Source organism: Salvelinus fontinalis, unplaced genomic scaffold (genome assembly GCF_029448725.1).
Source record: "Salvelinus fontinalis isolate EN_2023a unplaced genomic scaffold, ASM2944872v1 scaffold_0031, whole genome shotgun sequence".
NCBI lineage: Eukaryota > Metazoa > Chordata > Actinopteri > Salmoniformes > Salmonidae > Salvelinus > Salvelinus fontinalis.
In genome coordinates, this window is record NW_026600240.1 from 327,361 (window position 1) to 349,684 (window position 22,324).

General features: G+C 48.4%; 2 protein-coding genes across 4 annotated transcripts; both read left to right on the plus strand.

The window, feature by feature from the left end:
- The first annotated feature begins 1,277 nt into the window (after positions 1 to 1,277).
- pecr (peroxisomal trans-2-enoyl-CoA reductase) lies at positions 1,278 to 13,957 on the plus strand. The gene is made up of 8 exons (XM_055910777.1): positions 1,278 to 1,428; positions 5,994 to 6,127; positions 7,198 to 7,363; positions 9,235 to 9,316; positions 9,581 to 9,677; positions 9,826 to 9,936; positions 10,431 to 10,542; positions 10,621 to 13,957. Exons 1-8 carry the CDS (start codon positions 1,317 to 1,319, stop codon positions 10,695 to 10,697), a joined length of 891 nt encoding a protein of 296 aa, XP_055766752.1. The 5' UTR covers positions 1,278 to 1,316; the 3' UTR covers positions 10,698 to 13,957.
- Positions 13,958 to 17,546: 3,589 nt separating this feature from the next.
- Positions 17,547 to 19,332, plus strand: ndufb3 (NADH:ubiquinone oxidoreductase subunit B3). Of its 3 annotated transcripts, none has more exons than XM_055910795.1 (3): positions 17,547 to 17,653; positions 18,034 to 18,159; positions 19,103 to 19,332. In XM_055910795.1, exons 2-3 carry the CDS (start codon positions 18,035 to 18,037, stop codon positions 19,251 to 19,253), a joined length of 276 nt encoding a protein of 91 aa, XP_055766770.1. In that variant the 5' UTR covers positions 17,547 to 17,653; position 18,034; the 3' UTR covers positions 19,254 to 19,332. The 3 variants fall into 3 exon arrangements, with proteins under 3 accessions (XP_055766770.1, XP_055766769.1, XP_055766772.1); XM_055910794.1 differs by having other exon boundaries at positions 17,559 to 17,653; positions 17,983 to 18,159; XM_055910797.1 differs by having other exon boundaries at positions 17,597 to 17,700.
- Positions 19,333 to 22,324: the final 2,992 nt, after the last annotated feature.

Here is a 22,324-nt window from a genome sequence, read left to right on the forward strand (position 1 = left end):
AGATTCTAAAGCCATGACATAATTTTCTGGAATTTTCTGGAGTTTTCCAATCTGTTTAAAGACAGTCAATTTAGTGTATGTAAACTTCTGACCCACTGGGATTGTGATAAAGTGAATTATAAGTGAAATAGTCTGTCTGTAAACAATTGTTGGAAAAATGACTTGTGTCATGCACAAAGTAGATGTCCTAACCGACTTGCCAAAACTATAGTTTTTTTAAGTAAATGACATTTATTGGCATTAAATAACAGCATTCAAGCTAACATGACATCCTTTTGTGCAAACCCCTACAAGCTCTGTGTCGGGTCATCCCACTTAAGCCAACGCAGAAAGAGCAAGCATTCCACCCATGCCCATCTCCAAGTCGTAGTCCATTCTGATCCATAGAGGTGACTAGTCGTCCTTGAACTTGCCGTTGATATAGGGCACCCAGTCCAGGATCAGCCTCCAGTCTGTAAAATAGACAAGGGCAACTCCGCCCACCGACCCCCAACCAGCCATTGTGGGAACCCACGTCCTGGCGATGGCAATGTACTTAGCCCCAATCAACTTGTTTAGCACTTGCACCATTCTGAACACTGTTTGAGCTCTAAGAAGATTCTGACCTTCCCCCTCAAGCACGGTTGTCACTAGTTACCACAGCCACACAAGTTATAAACCCCGACCATTGATAAAATGTATATATATATTTCTTAAAATCTGATTTTAAACCTAAACCTGTTCATAACATTGACTACACTGCTAACATTAAGACCCAAAAGCAAACGTTTGTTTTCATGAATTTTTACGATAACGCCAATTTTGACTTTCAAAACTATAGTTTCTTAACAAGAAATTTGTGCAGTGGTTGAAACGAGTTTTAATGACTCCAACCTAAGTGTAAACTTATGACTTCAACTGTATGTTGTTCAGATTGTATTCGTTTTGAATTGTTACATCTATATGCATTTTGTTTATATACATTAAAAAGTTACACTTTAAATGCAGATGTTTAATAGCATTCTTTTTCATAACAAACCAATGCATTCTTAAATACATTGTGGTTAAGGTAGAGTATGATTTCATTTAATCATTTAATTAGAATTGTTTTAAAACCAATCATAGTCAAACTATCACAAACTGTTTGACTTGAAAAAAGACAAAACATATTTTTTTAAAGAGCCGTTTGGACCGTCTCACTGAACAGAGCCGGAATGCCCATCACTGAAGGACGTTATCAGTTGGCCTATTACACCCGCTGTATCCTGGAGAGGGCGCCACAGGGGCATTGAAAACACGACAGATCACATGACTAGCACCCAGGAGCAGGGAGAAACATGGCAGTCTCCAGTGTGTTCAAAGCGGGTCTGTTCAACCACAAAGTGGCGGTGGTAACGGGAGGAGGCACCGGCATCGGTAAAGCCATCTCCTCCGACCTGCTGAAGCTGGGTAGGTAGTATGTTGTGTTCAGACGTATTGACCACTCTCTTGTGTGTGTCAGCGTTTAGACGCGCGTTTAGACGCAGGCAGGGAGTCGCTCGTTAGGTTATAGCAGCACTGAGTGAACTTTACCCCAGATCAGGGCTTCTTCAACTTTTTCAGCCTGGGACCCAAATGAGAAGTTCTGTGTTTTCCTGCGACCCAAGCTTAGGAAAATATGCAACTATACATCAATATCGGTACACTTGTTTATTGTTTACTCCATGTGTAACTCTGTGTTGTTGTCTGTTCACACTGCTTTGCTTTATCTTGGTCAGGTCGCAGTTGCAAATGAAAACTTGTTCTCAACTGGCCTACCTGGTTAAATAAAGGTGTTCTCAACTAGCCTACCTGGTTAAATAAAGGTGTTCTCAACTAGCCTACCTGGTTAAATAAAGGTGTTCTCAACTGGAATACCTGGTTAAATAAAGGTGCTCTCAACTGGCCTACCTGGTTAAATAAAGGTGTTCTCAACTGGCCTACCTGGTTAAATAAAGGTGTTCTCACCTAGCCTACCTGGTTAAATAAAGGTGTTCTCAACTGGCCTACCTGGTTAAATAAAGGTGTTCTCAACTAGCCTACCTGGTTAAATAAAGGTGTTCTCAACTGGCCTACCTGGTTAAATAAAGGTGTTCTCAACTGGCCTACCTGGTTAAATAAAGGTGTTCTCAACTAGCCTACCTGGTTAAATAAAGGTGTTCTCAACTGGCCTACCTGGTTAAATAAAGGTGTTCTCAACTAGCCTACCTGGTTAAATAAAGGTGTTCTCAACTGGCCTACCTGGTTAAATAAAGGTGTTCTCAACTGGCCTACCTGGTTAAATAAAGGTGTTCTCAACTGGCCTACCTGGTTAAATAAAGGTGTTCTCAACTAGCCTACCTGGTTAAATAAAGGTGTTCTCAACTGGCCTACCTGGTTAAATAAAGGTGTTCTCAACTAGCCTACCTGGTTAAATAAAGGTGTTCTCAACTGGCCTACCTGGTTAAATAAAGGTGTTCTCAACTGGCCTACCTGGTTAAATAAAGGTGTTCTCAACTGGCCTACCTGGTTAAATAAAGGTGTTCTCAACTAGCCTACCTGGTTAAATAAAGGTGTTCTCAACTGGCCTACCTGGTTAAATAAAGGTGTTCTCAACTGGCCTACCTGGTTAAATAAAGGTGTTCTCAACTAGCCTACCTGGTTAAATAAAGGTGTTCTCAACTAGCCTACCTGGTTAAATAAAGGTGAAAAAAACAAACATTTCATTGCCCCTTTTTCAGCCTGGGACCCAAATTACAAATGTTGTGCTTAGGAAAATATGCATCTATATGTAAATATTGGTACATGTCATTGCCCTTATGCCTCAAACAAATGCAATATAGACCAAAACAAATAATGAAATTAAATATCCATATGAATATGTATTAATGTATATTTTCTTATTAATATTTACTCTTATTAATATTTACTCTTATTAATGTTTACTCTTACATATCTGTCTAGGTTGCAACTGTTGCTGCTAAAATACAATAAATAATGTTCATTCTGAACAGGAATAAACTGGTTGATCACATCACACAGATGAGTAACAGAACAGACTTTTTGATAGCGCAACCATAATAGCGCGCTAATAGCCTTTCAATCCGTGACGTCACTCGCTCTGAGACCTGAAGTAGTGGTTCCCCCTCGCTCTGCAAGGGCCGCGGCTTTTGTGGAGCGATGGGTAACGACGCTTCGTGGGTGTCAGTTGTTGATGTGTGCAGAGGGTCCCTGGTTCGCGCCCGAGGTCGGGGCGAGGGGACGTACTAAAGTTATACTGTTACATGAACAGGAATAAACTGGTTGATCACATCACACAGATGAGTAACAGAACAGACACACAGGCTTTTTGATAGTGCCACCCTAAGTAACAGTACAGATGAAAAATGATCAGGCCTACTGTACATCTCACTGTAGAAATTACTGTACATCTCACTGTAGAAATTACTGTTGAAAGAAAGTCTAGGTTGGAACTGTTGCTGTTTAAAATCTAATACATATTTTTTTATTCTGAACTGGAATAAAGTGATTATGTCTATTCTGGGCTCTGTTTTTAACACCCTGAGGTGATGCTCAGCCTTGACACTGTTTCTGTACTTGTTTTTTAAGTAGGTCAGAGTTGAGAACCCAGACTCACATTGGTATGTGGTGCCAAACTGGACCTGAACATCTACTGCCTTCTCAGTCAGGTGGGAAACCACTTCCTGTTGTAGATGAGGAAACCTGACCTGTGTTTGCCTCAAAAAAGCATCTTGCTTCAACCAGTTTATTCCAGTTAAGAATAAAAAATATTACTTGCAACAGTTCCAACCTAGATCTTCATCTGTACTGTTACTATGGTTACACGATCAGTAGCTAGCTAGCTTTGGCTAACGTTAGCTATTAGCTGTGTAGAAGGCCAGGGGATTGTTTGAAAGAGAAACTCACATCTACTACTATGAGTTAGTTAGTACTGCTTTATTTCTGCTTATCATCACCTGTTATAAAATGACAACAAGGCCTTGCTAGTTGACTGACTGGTCCACAGCCGAAGCCTTGTTTCCTGAAGCATCCTGTTCTGAAATAACTCTCTGGGTTTCCCATCATGCTGTGGATGTTTGGTCAGGACGTGTCGTTTTATTCATTTGTTCGTTATGAGAGACTCATTACTAAGCACTTCCACACACAAAACACACGGTGGACGCTCCTCGTTATAAGTTTGTATGAAAGAGAGAAACTGATCGCTGTATTTGCGTTTCATGATGATTGAGCTCAGTCAGAACTTGTGGCTAGTTTGAGTCCGTTTGATGACAGCGGTGAGTGATGGCGAGTGGGAATGACAAGTCAGTAACGGACAGCGCATCGCCTGCTGCCTGGACCACAGCGCATCGCCTGCTGCCTGGACCACAGCGCATCGCCTGCTGCCTGGACGACAGCGCATCGTCTGCTGCCTGGACGACAGCATCGCCTGCTGCCTGGACGACAGCGCATCGCCTGTTGCCTGGACGACAGCGCATCGCCTGCTGCCTGGACGACAGCGCATCGCCTGCTGCCTGGACGACAGCGCATCGCCTGCTGCCTGGACGACAGCGCATCGCCTTCTGCCTGGACGACAGCGCATCGCCTTCTGCCTGGACGACAGCATCGCCTGCTGCCTGGACGACAGCATCGCCTGCTGCCTGGACGACAGCGCATCGCCTGCTGCCTGGACGACAGCGCATCGCCTTCTGCCTGGACGACAGCATCGCCTGCTGCCTGGACGACAGCATCGCCTGCTGCCTGGACGACAGCATCGCCTGCTGCCTGGACGACAGCATCGCCTGCTGCCTGGACGACAGCATCGCCTGCTGCCTGGACGACAGCATCGCCTGCTGCCTGGACGACAGCATCGCCTGCTGCCTGGACGACAGCATCGCCTGCTGCCTGGATGACCACGCTGCGTCGTGTGGGTCACGGACTGATCTTCAACAAAACTGCAGACAAAAGATCCGGTACACTGGGAAGCACACGGGCATCTCCCTGTTCCACTGGCGCAGCTGCCAAACTGAGCAGAGAGCGCAGACGCACTTGGCCAAATCAATTACAGTAATTAATTAATGAAACAATTAGAAATGTACACTGACACGTCGCGACCCATACTTTAAGAAAGGCGGCCCTGATACACTGATCTCTGTTCAAAAGACAATATTACATTGGCACACAGTTTTAGTAGCAGCTACTTGTGTGAATACCATTGGCAGTAAAGGTTAGTACTCACACAATATGATATTCAAGTTTAGTTTACAAATCTAGATGAGAGGTTTCTGAAGGTGTAGCTGGGTGTCTGTCTCTACATGATCACTGTTGCCAAATGTGGTGATTATGTCTCTGTGTGTCAGACTGTAACATGGTGATCATATGTCTCTGTGTGTCAGACTGTAACGTGGTGATCATATGTCTCTGTGTGTCAGACTGTAACATGGTGATCATATGTCTCTGTGTGTCAGACTGTAACATGGTGATCATATGTCTCTGTGTGTCAGACTGTAACATGGTGATCATATGTCTCTGTGTGTCAGACTGCTGTAACATGGTGATCATATGTCTCTGTGTCAGACTGTAACGTGGTGATCATATGTCTCTGTGTGTCAGACTGCTGTAACATGGTGATCATATGTCTCTGTGTGTCAGACTGTAACATGGTGATCATATGTCTCTGTGTGTCAGACTGCTGTAACATGGTGATCATATGTCTCTGTGTCAGACTGTAACGTGGTGATCATATGTCTCTGTGTGTCAGACTGTAACATGGTGATCATATGTCTCTGTGTGTCAGACTGCTGTAACATGGTGATCATATGTCTCTGTGTGTCAGACTGCTGTAACATGGTGATTGTATGTCTCTGTGTGTCAGACTGTAACATGGTGATCATATGTCTCTGTGTGTCAGACTGTAACGTGGTGATCATATGTCTCTGTGTGTCAGACTGTAACATGGTGATTGTATGTCTCTGTGTGTCAGACTGCTGTAACGTGGTGATCATATGTCTCTGTTTCAGGCTGTACCGTGGTGATCGCGAGCAGGAAGTTGGAGAGGTTGGAGGCTGCGGCTGACGAGCTGCGACAGAGTATACCTCAGTCTAGCCCTGCCTGTGTCACCCCTATAGTCTGTAACATACGCAACGAGGAGGAGGTAGGTTAACGTCCACAGTGAGGAAGGGGTACACACAGCTTCCTGTAACGTCCACAGTGAGGAAGGGGTACACACACAGCCTCCTGTAACGTCCACAGTGAGGAAGGGGTACACACAGCTTCCTGTAACGTCCACAGTGAGGAAGGGGTACACACAGCTTCCTGTAACGTCCACAGTGAGGAAGGGGTACACACAGCTTCCTGTAACGTCCACAGTGAGGAAGGGGTACACACACAGCCTCCTGTAACGTCCACAGTGAGGAAGGGGTACACACACAGCTTCCTGTAACGTCCACAGTGAGGAAGGGGTACACACACAGCTTCCTGTAACGTCCACAGTGAGGAAGGGGTACACACAGCTTCCTGTAACGTCCACAGTGAGGACGGGGTACACACAGCTTCCTGTAACGTCCACAGTGAGGAAGGGGTACACACAGCCTCCTGTAACGTCCACAGTGAGGAAGGGGTACACACAGCTTCCTGTAACGTCCACAGTGAGGAAGGGGTACACACAGCTTCCTGTAACGTCCACAGTGAGGACGGGGTACACACAGCTTCCTGTAACGTCCACAGTGAGGAAGGGGTACACACAGCCTCCTGTAACGTCCACAGTGAGGAAGGGGTACACACAGCTTCCTGTAACGTCCACAGTGAGGAAGGGGTACACACAGCTTCCTGTAACGTCCACAGTGAGGAAGGGGTACACACAGCCTCCTGTAACGTCCACAGTGAGGAAGGGGTACACACAGCCTCCTGTAACGTCCACAGTGAGGACGGGGTACACACAGCTTCCTGTAACGTCCACAGTGAGGAAGGGGTACCCACAGCCTCCTGTAACGTCCACAGTGAGGAAGGGGTAGACACAGCTTCCTGTAACGTCCACAGTGAGGACGGGGTACACACAGCTTCCTGTAACGTCCACAGTGAGGAAGGGGTACACACAGCCTCCTGTAACGTCCACAGTGAGGAAGGGGTACACACAGCTTCCTGTAACGTCCACAGTGAGGAAGGGGTACACACAGCATCCCGCTGTGTATCACAGGAAACCTCTGTCTGTGTTCGTGGCTGTAGGTGAAGTCTCTGGTGCGGTCGGTGCTGCAGCGATATGGTCGTATTGATTACCTGGTGAATAACGGCGGAGGCCAGTTCAGCAGCCCAGCAGAACACACCTCATCTAAGGGGTGGAAGGCCGTCATAGACACCAACCTCACAGGAACCTTCCACTGCTGCAAGGAAGGTAGGATGGGGGCCAAAAAAGCCAAAAGCACTTCATGATGACGGAAGTGAGTGCTACGGGGCGGTAGTCGTTTAGCTCAGTTACCTTAGCTTTCTTGGGAACAGGAACAATGGTGGCCCTCTTGAAGCATGTGGGAACAGCAGACTGGGATAAGGATTGATTGAATATGTCCTTAAACACACCAGCCAGCTGGTCTGCGCATGCTCTGAAGCATGTGGGAACAGCAGACTGGGCCTGCAGCCTTGCGAGGGTTAACACGTGTAAATGTTTTGGTTTTGGTAGCGGGCCGTGTCAGTGGCACTGTATTGTCCTCAAAGCGAGCAAAAAAGTTATTTAGTCTGTCTGGGAGCAAGACATCCTGGTCCGCGACGGGGCTGTTTTTCTTTTTGTAATCCGTGATTGACTGTAGACCCTGCCACATACCTCTTGTGTCTGAGCTGTTGAATTGCGACTCTACTTTGTCTCTGTACTGGGACTTAGCTTGTTTGATTGCCTTGCGGAGAGAATAGCTACACTGTGTGTATTCGGTCATGTTTCCGCTAACCTTGCCCTGGTTAAAAGCAGTGGTTCGCGCTTTCAGTTTCACGCGAATGCTGCCGTCAATCCACGGTTTCTGGTTTGGGAATGTTTTAATCGTTGCTGTGGGTACGACATCGCTGATGCACTTTCTAATAAACTCGCTCACCGAATCAGCATATTCGTCAATGTTGTTGTTGGACGCAATGCGGAACATAGCCCAATCCACGTGATCGAAGCAGTCTTGAAGCGTGGAATCAGATTGGTCGGACCAGCGTTGAACAGACCTGAGCGCGGGAGCTTGCTGTTTTAGTTTCTGTTTGTAGGCTGGAAGCAACAAAATGGAGTCGTGGTCAGCTTTTCCGAAAGGAGGGCCTTATATGCGTCGCGGAAGTTAGTATAACAATGATCCAAGGTTTTACCAGCCCTGGTTGCGCAATCGATATGCTGATAGAATTTAGGGAGTTTTGTTTTCAGATTAGCCTTGTTAAAATCCCCAGCTACGATGAATGCAGCCTCAGGGTGTGTGGTTTCCAGTTTACAAAGAGTCAGATAGAGTTCGTTCAGGGCCATCGTTGTGTCTGCTTGGGGGGGGGGAATATATACGGCTCTGATTATAATTGAAGAGAATTCCCTTGGTAGATAATGCGGTCGACATTTGATTGTGAGGAATTCTAGATCAGGTGAACAGAATGACTTGACTTCCTGTATGTTGTTATGATGATCACACCACGTCTCGTTAATCATAAGGCATACACCTCCACCCCTCTTCTTACCAGAAAGATGTTTGTTTCTGTCGGCGCGATGCGTGAAGAAACCAGCTGGCTGCACCGACTCCGTTAGCGTCTCTCGAGTTAGCCATGTTTCCGTGAAGCAGAGAACGTTACAGTCTCTGATGTCTCTCTGGAATGTTACCCTTGCTCGGATTTCATCAACCTTGTTGTCAAGAGACTGGACATTGGCGAGTAGTATGCTAGGGAGTGGAGCGCGATGTGCCCGTCTCCGAAGCCTGACCAGGAGACCGCTACGTTTGCCCCGTTTACGGCGTCGCATAGGGTCGCCGGCTGGGATCAGATCCATTGTATTGGGTGGAAGGCAAAACACTGGATCCGCTTCGGGAAAGTCATATTCCTGGTTGTAACGATGGTGAGTTGACGTTGCTCTTATATTCAGTAGTTCCTCCCGACTGTATGTAATGAAACTTAAGATTACCTGGGGTACCAATGTAAGGAATAACACATAAAAAAACTAAATACTGCATAGTTTCCTAGGAACGCGAAGCGAGGCGGCCATCTCGGTCGGCGCCGGAAGTCTATAGTGTGTGGAGGTGTAACGTGATGTGTGTGTTTTTGTAGTGTACGCTGCGTGGATGAAGGAGAATGGAGGAGTGATCGTCAACATCATCGCTGATATGTGGAAGGGCTTCCCAGGCATGGCGTGAGTCTCTCACACCTCTACCACCTCTACACACTACCTACTACCACCTCTACACACTACCTACTACCACCTCTACACACTACCTACTACCACCTCTACACACTACCTACTACCACCTCTAAACACTACCTACTACCACCTCTACACACTACCTACTACCACCTCTACACACTACCTACCTACCTACCTACCTACCTACCTACCTTCCTTCCTTCCTTCCTGAGGGGCCCCTGACGTCTGCATTGTGTTCTCCTCTACACCCAGTCACACCGGAGCAGCGCGGGCCGCTGTAGACAACCTCACTAAGTCTCTGGCCATCGAGTGGGCCGTGTCTGGAGTCAGAGTCAACGCCATAGCGCCGGTACGTACGAGGGTTCACAGAGACAATATGACTGACCTGAAGACTTGCGTTTGCTCTCGACGCCTTGCCTTAAGCTCAGTGGGCTAACCCAGTCCTATGGTACCACAGAAGCCCCCCGGGTTTCACGCCACTCTGTCGCCTCTTCCAGGGCACCATCGTCTCCAAGACAGCCGTGGAGAACTATAAGGAGTTTGGACCGACGCTGTTTAAGATGTCTATTCCCTTCAGCCCTGCTAAACGACTGGGAGTCCCAGAGGAGGTACACACATCATTTATGTACATACCACATGCACACAGTGCTTCAGACCGCTGTGAGACTGACGGTCTCTCTCTCTCTCTCTGTATGTACTGATGGTCTTTCTCTCTCTGTGTGTACTGATGGTCTCTCTCTCTCTGTGTGTACTGATGGTCTCTCTCTCTCTGTGTACTGATGGTCTCTCTCTCTCTGTGTGTACTGATGGTCTCTCTCTCTCTCTCTGTATGTACTGATGGTCTTTCTCTCTCTGTGTGTACTGATGGTCTCTCTCTCTCTGTATGTACTGATGGTCTTTCTCTCTCTGTGTGTACTGATGGTCTCTCTCTCTCTGTGTACTGATGGTCTCTCTCTCTCTGTGTGTACTGATGGTCTCTCTCTCTCTCTCTGTATGTACTGATGGTCTTTCTCTCTCTGTGTGTACTGATGGTCTCTCTCTCTCTGTATGTACTGATGGTCTTTCTCTCTCTCTGTGTACTGATGGTCTCTCTCCTTCTCAGATCTCTCCAGCAGTGTGCTTCCTCCTGTCTCCTGGTGCCTCTTACATCTCTGGAGCCACTCTGAGGGTGGACGCTGGACAGAGTCTTTACCACTCTATGTGGGAAATACCAGGTAGGTAACACACACACAGTTACTCACTTCTACACTTGTACACATGAGTTTACAACCTCCCCTCTCTTGTGTGTGTAGATCACAGTGCGTGGCCCCAGGCCCCAGAGGGAGAGAATCTGGACGCTCTGAAAGAGTTGCTGAAACCCAAGCTCTAACTATCACTACGGAAACAAGGTCGTCGCTACGAAGACCAACCCAGCACCACGGTGACCAGCCGTGGCAACGGACGGACGGGTGTATGATTGTAGACAGACAGTAGACGTTTAGAGAATTGTTTTTGAGAACGCTGATCAGAAAGCTATCAATATGAATTCATGGAAGGGTTGATGTCAACTGTGTGAACCTGTATCGCCGTGTATCACCCTGTATCCCCCTGTGTGACCCTGTATCCCCCTGTGTGACCCTGTATCCCCCTGTATCCCCCTGTGTGACCCTGTATCCCCCTGTGTGACCCTGTATCTCCCTTTGTGACCCTGTATCCCCCTGTGTGACCCTGTATCCCCCTGTGTGACCCTGTGTGACCCTGTATCCCCCTGTGTGACCCTGTATCCCCCTGTGTGACCCTGTATCCCCCTGTGTGACCCTGTATCCCCCTGTGTGACCCTGTATCCCCCTGTGTGACCCTGTATCCCCCTGTGTGACCCTGTATCCCCCTGTATCCCCCTGTGTGACCCTGTATCCCCCTGTGTGACCCTGTATCCCCCTGTGTGACCCTGTATCCCCCTGTATCCCCCTGTGTGACCCTGTATCCCCCTGTGTGACCCTGTGTGACCCTGTATCCCCCTGTGTGACCCTGTGTGACCCTGTGTGACCCTGTGTGACCCTGTATCCCCCTGTATCCCCCTGTGTTACCCTGTATCCCCCTGTGTGACCCTGTATCCCCCTGATTCCCCTGTGTGACCCTGTATCCCCCTGTGTGACCCTGTATCCCCCTGTGTGACCCTGTATCCCCCTGTGTGACCCTGTATCCCCCTGTGTGACCCTGTATCCCCCTGTATCCCCTGTGTGACCCTGTATCCCCCTGTGTGACTCTGTATCCCCCTGTGTGACCCTGTATCCCCCTGTGTGACCCTGTATCCCCCTGTGTGACCCTGTATCCCCCTGTGTGACCCTGTATCCCCCTGTGTGACCCTGTATCCCCCTGTGTGACCCTGGATCCCCCTGTATCCCCCTGTGTGACCCTGTATCCCCCTGTGTGACCCTGTATCCCCCTGTGTGACCCTGTATCCCCCTGTGTGACCCTGTATCCCCCTGTGTGACCCTGTATCCCCCTGTGTGACCCTGTATCCCCCTGTGTGACCCTGTGTGACCCTGTATCCCCCTGTGTGACCCTGTATCCCCCTGTGTGACCCTGTGTGACCCTGTATCCCCCTGTATCCCCCTGTGTTACCCTGTATCCCCCTGTGTGACCCTGTATCCCCCTGTGTGACCCTGTATCCCCCTGTGTGACCCTGTATCCCCCTGTGTGACCCTGTATCACCCTGTGTGACCCTGTATCCCCCTGTGTGACCCTGTATCCCCCTGTGTGACCCTGTATCCCCCTGTGTGACCCTGGATCCCCCTGTGTGACCCTGTGTGACCCTGTATCCCCCTGTGTGACCCTGTATCCCCCTGTGTGACCCTGTGTGACCCTGTATCCCCCTGTATCCCCCTGTGTTACCCTGTATCCCCCTGTGTGACCCTGTATCCCCCTGATTCCCCTGTGTGACCCTGTATCCCCCTGTGTGACCCTGTATCCCCCTGTGTGACCCTGTATCCCCCTGTGTGACCCTGTATCCCCCTGTGTGACCCTGTATCCCCCTGTGTGACCCTGTATCCCCCTGTGTGACCCTGTATCCCCCTGTATCCCCTGTGTGACCCTGTATCCCCCTGTGTGACTCTGTATCCCCCTGTGTGACCCTGTATCCCCCTGTGTGACCCTGTATCACCCTGTGTGACCCTGTATCCCCCTGTGTGACCCTGTATCCCCCTGTGTGACCCTGTATCCCCCTGTGTGACCCTGGATCCCCCTGTGTGACCCTGGATCCCCCTGTATCCCCCTGTGTGACCCTGTATCCCCCTGTGTGACCCTGTATCCCCCTGTGTGACCCTGTATCCCCCTGTGTGACCCTGTATCCCCCTGTGTGACCCTGTATCCCCCTGTGTGACCCTGTATCCCCCTGTGTGACCCTGTATCCCCCTGTATCCCCCTGTGTTACCCTGTATCCCCCTGTGTGACCCTGTATCCCCCTGTGTGACCCTGTATCCCCCTGTGTGACCCTGTATCACCCTGTGTGACCCTGTATCCCCCTGTGTGACCCTGTATCCCCCTGTGTGACCCTGTATCCCCCTGTGTGACCCTGTATCCCCCTGTGTGACCCTGGATCCCCCTGTGTGACCCTGGATCCCCCTGTATCCCCCTGTGTGACCCTGTATCCCCCTGTGTGACCCTGTATCCCCCTGTGTGACCCTGTATCCCCCTGTGTGACCCTGTATCCCCCTGTGTGACCCTGTATCACCCTGTGTGACCCTAGATCCCCCTGTGTGACCCTGTATCCCCCTGTGTGACCCTGTATCCCCCTGTGTGACCCTGTATCCCCCTGTGTGACCCTGTATCCCCCTGTGTGACCCTGTATCCCCCTGTGTGACCCTGGATCCCCCTGTATCCCCCTGTGTGACCCTGTATCGCCCTGTGTGACCCTGTGTCCCCCTGTGTGACCCTGTATCCCCCTGTGTGACCCTGTATCCCCCTGTGTGACCCTGTATCCCCCTGTGTGACCCTGTATCCCCCTGTGTGACCCTGTATCGCCCTGTGTGACCCTGTATCGCCCTGTGTGACCCTGTATCGCCCTGTGTGACCCTGTATCCCCCTGTGTGACCCTGTATCCCCCTGTATCCCCCTGTATCCCCCTGTGTGACCCTGTATCCCCCTGTGTGACCCTGTATCCCCCTGTGTGACCCTGTATCCCCCTGTGTGACCCTGTATCCCCCTGTGTGACCCTGTATCGCCCTGTATCCCCCTGTGTGGCCCTGTATCCCCCTGTATCCCCCTGTGTGACCCTGTATCGACCTGTATCCCCCTGTGTGACCCTGTGTGACCCTGTATCCCCCTGTGTGACCCTGTATCCCCCTGTGTGACCCTGTATCCCCCTGTGTGGCCCTGTATCCCCCCGTATTCCCCTGTGTGACCCTGTGTGACCCTGTGTGGCCCTGTGTGACCCTGTATCATGTATTGTACATAATTGTAGATAATTCAGATATTATTAACATGGTAATAGGCCTATGTGACATTCTGCCTGATTATTGGCTGTTATTAGTGTTTTTATAATGCACAGCCAGTGCCGATGAATGGTGAATATGAACCATAATGTTTTTACTAACTCTTGTCTCATAAGGAAACATAACTCTGCCTTACAATAAACACCCTTTACACGGACTTCTCCCTCAGATCTGACGGTCTATGGTTCTGACTAGGGAGACGGTCTATGGTTCTGACTAGGGAGACGGTCTATGGTTCTGACTAGGGAGACGGTTCTGACTAGGGAGACGGTCTATGGTTCTGACTGGGGAGACGGTCTATGGTTCTGACTAGGGAGACGGTCTATGGTTCTGACTAGGGAGACGGTCTATGGTTCTGACTAGGGAGACGGTCAATGGTTCTGACTAGGGAGACGGTCTATGGTTCTGACTGGGGAGACGGTCTATGGTTCTGACTAGGGAGACGGTCTATGGTTCTGACTAGGGAGACGGTCTATGGTTCTGACTAGGGAGACGGTCTATGGTTCTGACTAGGGAGACGGTTCTGACTAGGGAGACGGTCTATGGTTCTGACTAGGGAGACGGTCTATGGTTCTGACTAGGGAGACGGTCTATGGTTCTGACTAGGGAGACGGTCTATGGTTCTGACTAGGGAGACGGTTCTGACTAGGGAGACGGTCTATGGTTCTGACTAGGGAGACGGTCTATGGTTCTGACTAGGGAGACGGTCTATGGTTCTGACTAGGGAGACGGTCTATGGTTCTGACTAGGGAGACGGTCTATGGTTCTGACTAGGGAGACGGTCTATGGTTCTGACTAGGGAGACGGTCTATGGTTCTGACTAGGGAGACGGTCTATGGTTCTGACTAGGGAGACGGTCTATGGTTCTGACTAGGGAGGCGGTCTATGGTTCTGACTAGGGAGACGGTCTATGGTTCTGACTAGGGAGACGGTTCTGACTAGGGAGACGGTCTATGGTTCTGACTAGGGAGACGGTCTATGGTTCTGACTAGGGAGACGGTCTATGGTTCTGACTAGGGAGACGGTCTATGGTTCTGACTAGGGAGACGGTCTATGGTTCTGACTAGGGAGACGGTTCTGACTAGGGAGACGGTCTATGGTTCTGACTAGGGAGGCGGTCTATGGTTCTGACTAGGGAGGCGGTCTATGGTTCTGACTAGGGAGACGGTCTATGGTTCTGACTAGGGAGACGGTCTATGGTTCTGACTAGGGAGACGGTCTATGGTTCTGACTAGGGAGGCGGTCTATGGTTCTGACTAGGGAGGCGGTCTATGGTTCTGACTAGGGAGGCGGTCTATGGTTCTGACTAGGGAGACGGTCTATGGTTCTGACTAGGGAGACGGTCTATGGTTCTGACTAGGGAGACGGTCTATGGTTCTGACTAGGGAGAGGGTCTATGGTTCTGACTAGGGATGTAATGATTCACCAATACGCATCAGTCCCCGATTTAAAATGTTTAAGTGCATCAGTCCACGGACCCCAATCCGATCCAAATGGAGCACGCATTGGTCAGAAAATCCGATCCAAACGTTACGAATTGCCGGTCCACAATTAGTTGTTGTTGCTCGTATTTCATTCTACCTTTTGTGACGCGTCCTCTTCTTCCTGTAACCGTTGACGATCTACGAGTGTTTCACACGCCGAACAACCCCAGGCAACAGCAGTTGTGTAGTCAAACTGAGCACAAGTTCACGGTCTGACCAACGCCAGGCCTGTTCCTGGTCACATCTGCCCCAGTGGAGACTGAGGGGAAGACAGCTCATAATGGAAAAGAGCAACCCATTTGTTTTGATGTGTTTGATACCATTCCACTTATTCCACTCCAGCCATTACCACGAGCCTGTCCTCCCCAATTATGGTGCCGCCAACCTCCTGTGCTCTGCACAACACCTTCAGCATATAAATGGCTTGGGTGACATGAGGCTTTACTAGTTGAGCAAAGACCTATATAATTAGCTAGGTTATTATCTGTGCACTGTGTTTTACCAGAATAAAAGTAGAACTACCTGAGAGAACTCTTCTGGCTCTACCTGCTGAACAGTAGAACTACCTGAGAGAACTCTTCTGGCTCTACCTGCTGAACAGTAGAACTACCTGAGAGAACTCTTCTGGCTCTACCTGCTGAACAGTAGAACTACCTGAGAGAACTCTTCTGGCTCTACCTGCTGAACAGTAGAACTACCTGAGAGAACTCTTCTGGCTCTACCTGCTGAACAGTAGAACTACCTGAGAGAACTCTTCTGGCTCTACCTGCTGAACAGTAGAACTACCTGAGAGAACTCTTCTGGCTCTACCTGCTGAACAGTAGAACTACCTGAGAGAACTCTTCTGGCTCTACCTGCTGAACAGTAGAACTACCTGAGAGAACTCTTCTGGCTCTACCTGCTGAACAGTAGAACTACCTGAGAGAACTCTTCTGGCTCTACCTGCTGAACAGTAGAACTACCTGAGAGAACTCTTCTGGCTCTACCTGCTGAACAGTAGAACTACCTGAGAGAACTCTTCTGGCTCTACCTGCTGAACAGTAGAACTACCTGAGAGAACTCTTCTGGCTCTACCTGCTGAACAATAACTACCTGAGAGAACTCTTCTGGCTCTACCTGCTGAACGGGGTTTTACGATCCATTTGATTTGATTTGTTTAGCAATAGTTTTGCTAGTTTTGCTTTGAACAAACCTGGTATATGTGTAACCGGTGTGAAATGGCTAGCTAGGTAGCGGTGGTGCGCGCTAATAGGGTTTCAAACGTCACTCACTCTGAGACCTTGAAGTAGTTGTTCCCCTTGCTCTGCAAGGGACGAGGCTTTTGTGGCGCGATGGGTAACGATGCTTCGAGGGTGGCTGTTGTCGATGTGTGCAGAGGGACCCTGGTTGGAGCCCAGATAGGGGCGAGGAGAGGGACAGAAGCTATACTGTTACATAGGGTCATTTTTAAATATACAGGGTAAAGTTGATAATTTCATAACGAAGATACAATCACTTTTTGCGAGCTGCAATGCATGGCCGAAGATAATCACGCCATAAAACCTAACCGAACTGTCAAATTATTCAGCATTGAGATGGGGGTGAAATCCAAAGTTGTGCTCTATATTCATTGGCTATGTCATAGCTAATTCAAACGATAAATATTGATTAATTACCAGCTCAAACATTTAATCTGCAAAAATGACAAGTGAATTAGTGGGTGATGGTGATTTCAGAAACATAGTAGAGGGACATAAACAGGCTACATTCCCCCCCTCCCTAGTGGGGTGGTAGAGGCCTTGTCTCCCTTATGGCTCAGCTTAGGTGCCTACATAGTGTACACACACACACACACACACACACGAGGCGTCACTACAGACCCTGGTTCAGCGGTCTAAGACACTGCATCTCAGTGCTAGTGGCGTCACTACAGACCCTGGTTCAGCGGTCTAAGGCACTGCATTTTAGTGCTAGAGGCGTCAGTACAGACTCCCTGGTTCGAATCCAGGCTATATCACAATCGGCCGTGATTGGGAGTCCCATAGGGTTGCGCGCAATTGGCCCAGCGTCGTCCGGGGTAGGCCGTCATTGTAAATGAGAATTTGTTCTTGACTGACTTGCCTAGTTAAAATAAATATAACAGATGTTACTGCATCGATTGGTTCTCTAATCAAACTGAACCGTATCGTTCCTGTATCGTATTGAAAGGGAACGTACATCCCTAGTTCTGTCCAGACTACGGTTCTGACCTACAAATACACTGGATTGTTTGCGCTCCGACAAAGTCTAAGACGAACTAAGTGTGGTCTCTTTAGTGTACCGTAGCAGTGCCGTACATCAGATGCAATTGTCGAAGTGTTTCATCCACAACAGAGGTCACAAACAGACAGGTACAGCTGTAACGTGTTAATACTATTACAAATACATGAAATAAGACGTAAGTGTTTGATATATAAATATGTTGTATTACTGAAGACAGCTTGTATTGTTTCATGGTTAAATGTGTCATTGCTGCTTCCCGAGGTCCACTGCTGACGTTAAATACAGGCTAACTAGCTTGCTAGCTCCCTAGTCGGCAGGCTGTGCTAGTTAACGTTATCTAGCTAACTACAGTACAATGTTAGGTTTCCATGATCAGATACACTTAGAAACCTGACATCTCTATGGTACTATGAAATATTATTACAATCTGTGGTGTGTCCTGTATGCTTTCATGAAGTCATTTAGCTAGCTAGTTCCACAAGTCAACCCCCCTGATGCTGTGTGTCAGGATGGGAGGAGACCACGGCAGTAAACTAAACCTGCCAGACTTCAAGCAGTGGAAGGTGGAGGGGACACCTCTGGAGTTCACACAGCAGAGACTGGCAGCTAGAGGACTGAAGGACCCATGGGCACGGTGAGAGAGAGGGAGATCTTTGCGTTAAAGATGTGAACATGTAAAGTGCCTTCGGAAAGTATTCAGACCCCTTGACTTTTTCCACATTTTGTTAAATTAAAACTTTTTTCTAAAATGGGTTAAATAAAAATAAACCCCAGCAATCTACACACAATACCCCATAGTGACAGCGAAAACAGGTTTTTAGAAATGTTTGCAAATTCATTCAAAATAGAAAAACAAGTACTTAATTTACAAAGTAGTCAGTAAAAAGCACATGACAGCCCGCTTGGATTTTGCCAAAAGGCACCCAAGCGTCACGTCTGGAGGAAACCTGGCACCATCTCTACGGTGAAACATGGTGGTGGCAGCATCATGCTGTGGGGATGTTTTTCAGTGGGAGGGACTGGGAGACTAGTCAGGATCGAGGGAAAGATGAACGGAGCAAAGTACAGACAGATCCTTGATGAAAATCTGGTCCAGAGAGCTCAGGACCTCAGACTGGGGCGAAGGTTCACCTTTCAACAGAACGACCATAAGAATGTCTTTGTGGCCCAGCCAGAGCCTGGACTTGAACACGATCAAACATCTCTGGAGAGACTTGAAAATAGCTGTGCAGCGACGCTCCCCATCCAACCTGACAGACCTTGAGAGGATCTGCAGAGAAGAATGGGAGAAACTCCCCAAATACAGGTGTTCCAAGCTTGTAACGTCATACCCAAGAAGACTTGAGGCTGTAATCGCTGCCAAAGGTGCTTCAACAAAGTACTGAGTAAAGGGTCTGAATACTTGTGTAAATGTAATATTTCCGTTTTTATAAATGAGCGAAAATTTAAAAAATATATATATTTTTGCTTTGTCATTATGGGGTTTTATGTGTAGACTGTGGGAAATCATTCACATGATTTCTGAATAGTTTCCAAAGGCTCTGTGTGAGTGATACTGATGTTTCTCTCTCCCACAGTAACGAGGTGTGGCGGTACATGGGAGGATTCAGTCGTCCTGTATCCCTGGGAGACGTGATGCTGAGGGGTTTTAAATGGGGCTTCGCTGCCTTCGCCGTGGCCCTGACTGTAGAGTACGCTCTCTTCCCCCCCAAGAAGTCTGACCACTGACCTCTACCCCCAGAACACAACCGGATCAGATGTTCTTTCTGTAAAATAAATAATAATAAATGTGTTTTCATCCACTAAATGGCTGGTTGTGTTGGTATAATATAATAGTATTACTCTCTGAAAAAGGCTCACTACCAGGGTTTCCAGGTTTCCTGTAATTTAGGCTACTTTGAAAACAAAATATATTGGTTGCAGGTTTTTGGGCTACTTCTAAAATGCACTGCAGCCACCATCTATTCATTTTACTGTGACCTGCTGACTCAGGCAGTGAGGCAGGCTGTTGCTGAGTGACTGGTGGGGATGGTGGGGGATGTGCTGTTGCTGAGTGACTGGTGGGGGATGTGCTGTTGCTGAGTGACTGGTGGGGGATGTGCTGTTGCTGAGTGACTGGTGGGGGATGTGCTGTTGCTGAGTGACTGGTGGGGGATGTGCTGTTGCTGAGTGACTGGTGGGGGATGTGCTGTTGCTGAGTGACTGGTGGGGGGATGTGCTGTTGCTGAGTGACTGGTGGGGGGGTGTGCTGTTGCTGAGTGACTGGTGGGGGGTGTGCTGTTGCTGAGTGACTGGTGGGGGGTGTGCTGTTGCTGAGTGACTGGTGGGGGATGTGCTGTTGCTGAGTGACTGGTGGGGGATGTGCTGTTGCTGAGTGACTGGTGGGGGATGTGCTGTTGCTGAGTGACTGGTGGGGGATGTGCTGTTGCTGAGTGACTGGTGGGGGATGTGCTGTTGCTGAGTGACTGGTGGGGGGATGTGCTGTTGCTGAGTGACTGGTGGGGGGGTGTGCTGTTGCTGAGTGACTGGTGGGGGATGTGCTGTTGCTGAGTGACTGGTGGGGGATGTGCTGTTGCTGAGTGACTAGTGTTAAGGCAAAGAGTGGCTACTTTGAAAAATAAAAAATATATTTTGATTTGTTTAACACTTTTTTGGTTACTACATGATTCCATATGTTATTGCTTGATTGCAGCAGACAATTTACATTTACATTTTAGTCATTTAGCAGACACTCTTATCCAGAGCGACTTAAAGTAGAGTGCATACATGTTATTACATTTTACATACTGAGACAAGGATATCCCTACCGGCCAACCCCTCCCTAACCCGGACGACGCTATGCCAATTGTGCGTCGCCCCACGGACCTCCCGGTTGCGGCCGGCTGCGACAGAGCCTGGGCGCGAACCCAGAGACTCTGGTGGCGCAGCTAGCACTGCGATGCAGTGCCCTAGACCACTGCTCCACCCGGGAGGCTATCAAGGATGAAGGGCCTCATTGGGCACACACAAAATACTAAAATAAGCAACTAATTCTCAAACCCCGAGCAATAGGACTTTAAATCAATTACAAATTACATGACCCCCCCTGGAATAAAAACCCCCAAACTAAACCCTCCCCTTGATTGAAATGGAAACAGCATGACCCTCGCCCATTTTCCTCCTGGTAACAAATTGTGTACATTTCGACGACGGCTCCCTAATGTTTTGCATTCACTTTTTCCTGAACCTAACCTTCTGCAACATGATCTACTAGGGGAGAACATGTCCTACTTACAGTGGAGCCTAAACACTTCAACGGTCTGGTCACCTGTTATAAACCCCGTTATAAACCGTACACCCTGTCCTCTGCATAGAGCAAAAACTAAACACTTCAACGGTCTGGTCACCTGTTATAAACCCCGTTATAAACCGTACACCCTGTCCTCTGCATAGAGCAAAAACTTGAAATTATACTGAACAAAAGTATAAACGCAACAACTTCAAAGATTTTACTGAGTTACAATTCATATAAGGAAATCAGTCAATTAAAATAAATTCATTAGGCCTTAATTTATGGATTTCACATGACTGGGGAGCCAGGCCCAGCCAATTAGAATGATGAGTTTTCCCCCACAAAAGGGCTTTATTACAGACAGAAATTCTCCTGAGCACCCCTTCCCCCTCAGATGATCCTGCAGGGGAAGAAGCCGGATGTGGAGGTCCTGGTCTGACGTGGTTACATTGTGAGGCCAGTTGGACGTACTGGCCAAATTCTCTAAAATGACATTGGAGGTGGCTTACGGTAGAGAAATTAACATTCAATTCTCTTGCCAATTGAACACTCCATGAGACATTTGTGGCATTTTGTTGTGTGACAAAACTGCACATATTAAAGTGGCCTTTTATTGTCCCCCGCACAAGGTGCACCTGTGTAATTATGCTGTTTAATCAGCTTCTTGATATTCCACACCAGTCAGGTGGATGGATTATCTTGGGAAATGAGAAATGCTCATTTCTAGGCTTTTTCATTTCAGCTCATGAAACATGTTGATAATTTTGTTCAGAATATGATAGGACCGATTACATGGGATGCACACGATCATTTGTTTTATGGCTACTTCGGGAATATGAACTCATGGCCGGAAAAGGAATGAGAAATGTATTCTGCAACGTGGTGTTCTTTATAAACTGAATTTCAGTGTTCAGACGTAGCCTGGATCTGTTCTACCACTAAACTGCTCGTTGGATCTGTTCTACCACTAAACTGCACGTTGGATCTGTTCTACCACTAAACTGCTCGTTGGATCTGTTCTACCACTAAACTGCTCGTTGGATCTGTTCTACCACTAAACTGCACGTTGGGTTGGATCTGTTCTACCACTAAACTGCTCGTTGGATCTGTTCTACCACTAAACTGCTCGTTGGATCTGTTCTACCACTAAACTGCACGTTGGATCTGTTCTACCACTAAACTGCTCGTTGGATCTGTTCTACCACTAAACTGCTCGTTGGATCTGTTCTACCACTAAACTGCTCGTTGGATCTGTTCTACCACTAAACTGCACGTTGGATCTGTTCTACCACTAAACTGCTCGTTGGATCTGTTCTACCACTAAACTGCACGTTGGATCTGTTCTACCACTAAACTGCACGTTGGATCTGTTCTACCACTAAACTGCACGTTGGGTTGGATCTGTTCTACCACTAAACTGCACGTTGGATCTGTTCTACCACTAAACTGCTCGTTGGATCTGTTCTACCACTAAACTGCTCGTTGGATCTGTTCTACCACTAAACTGCTCGTTGGATCTGTCTACCAC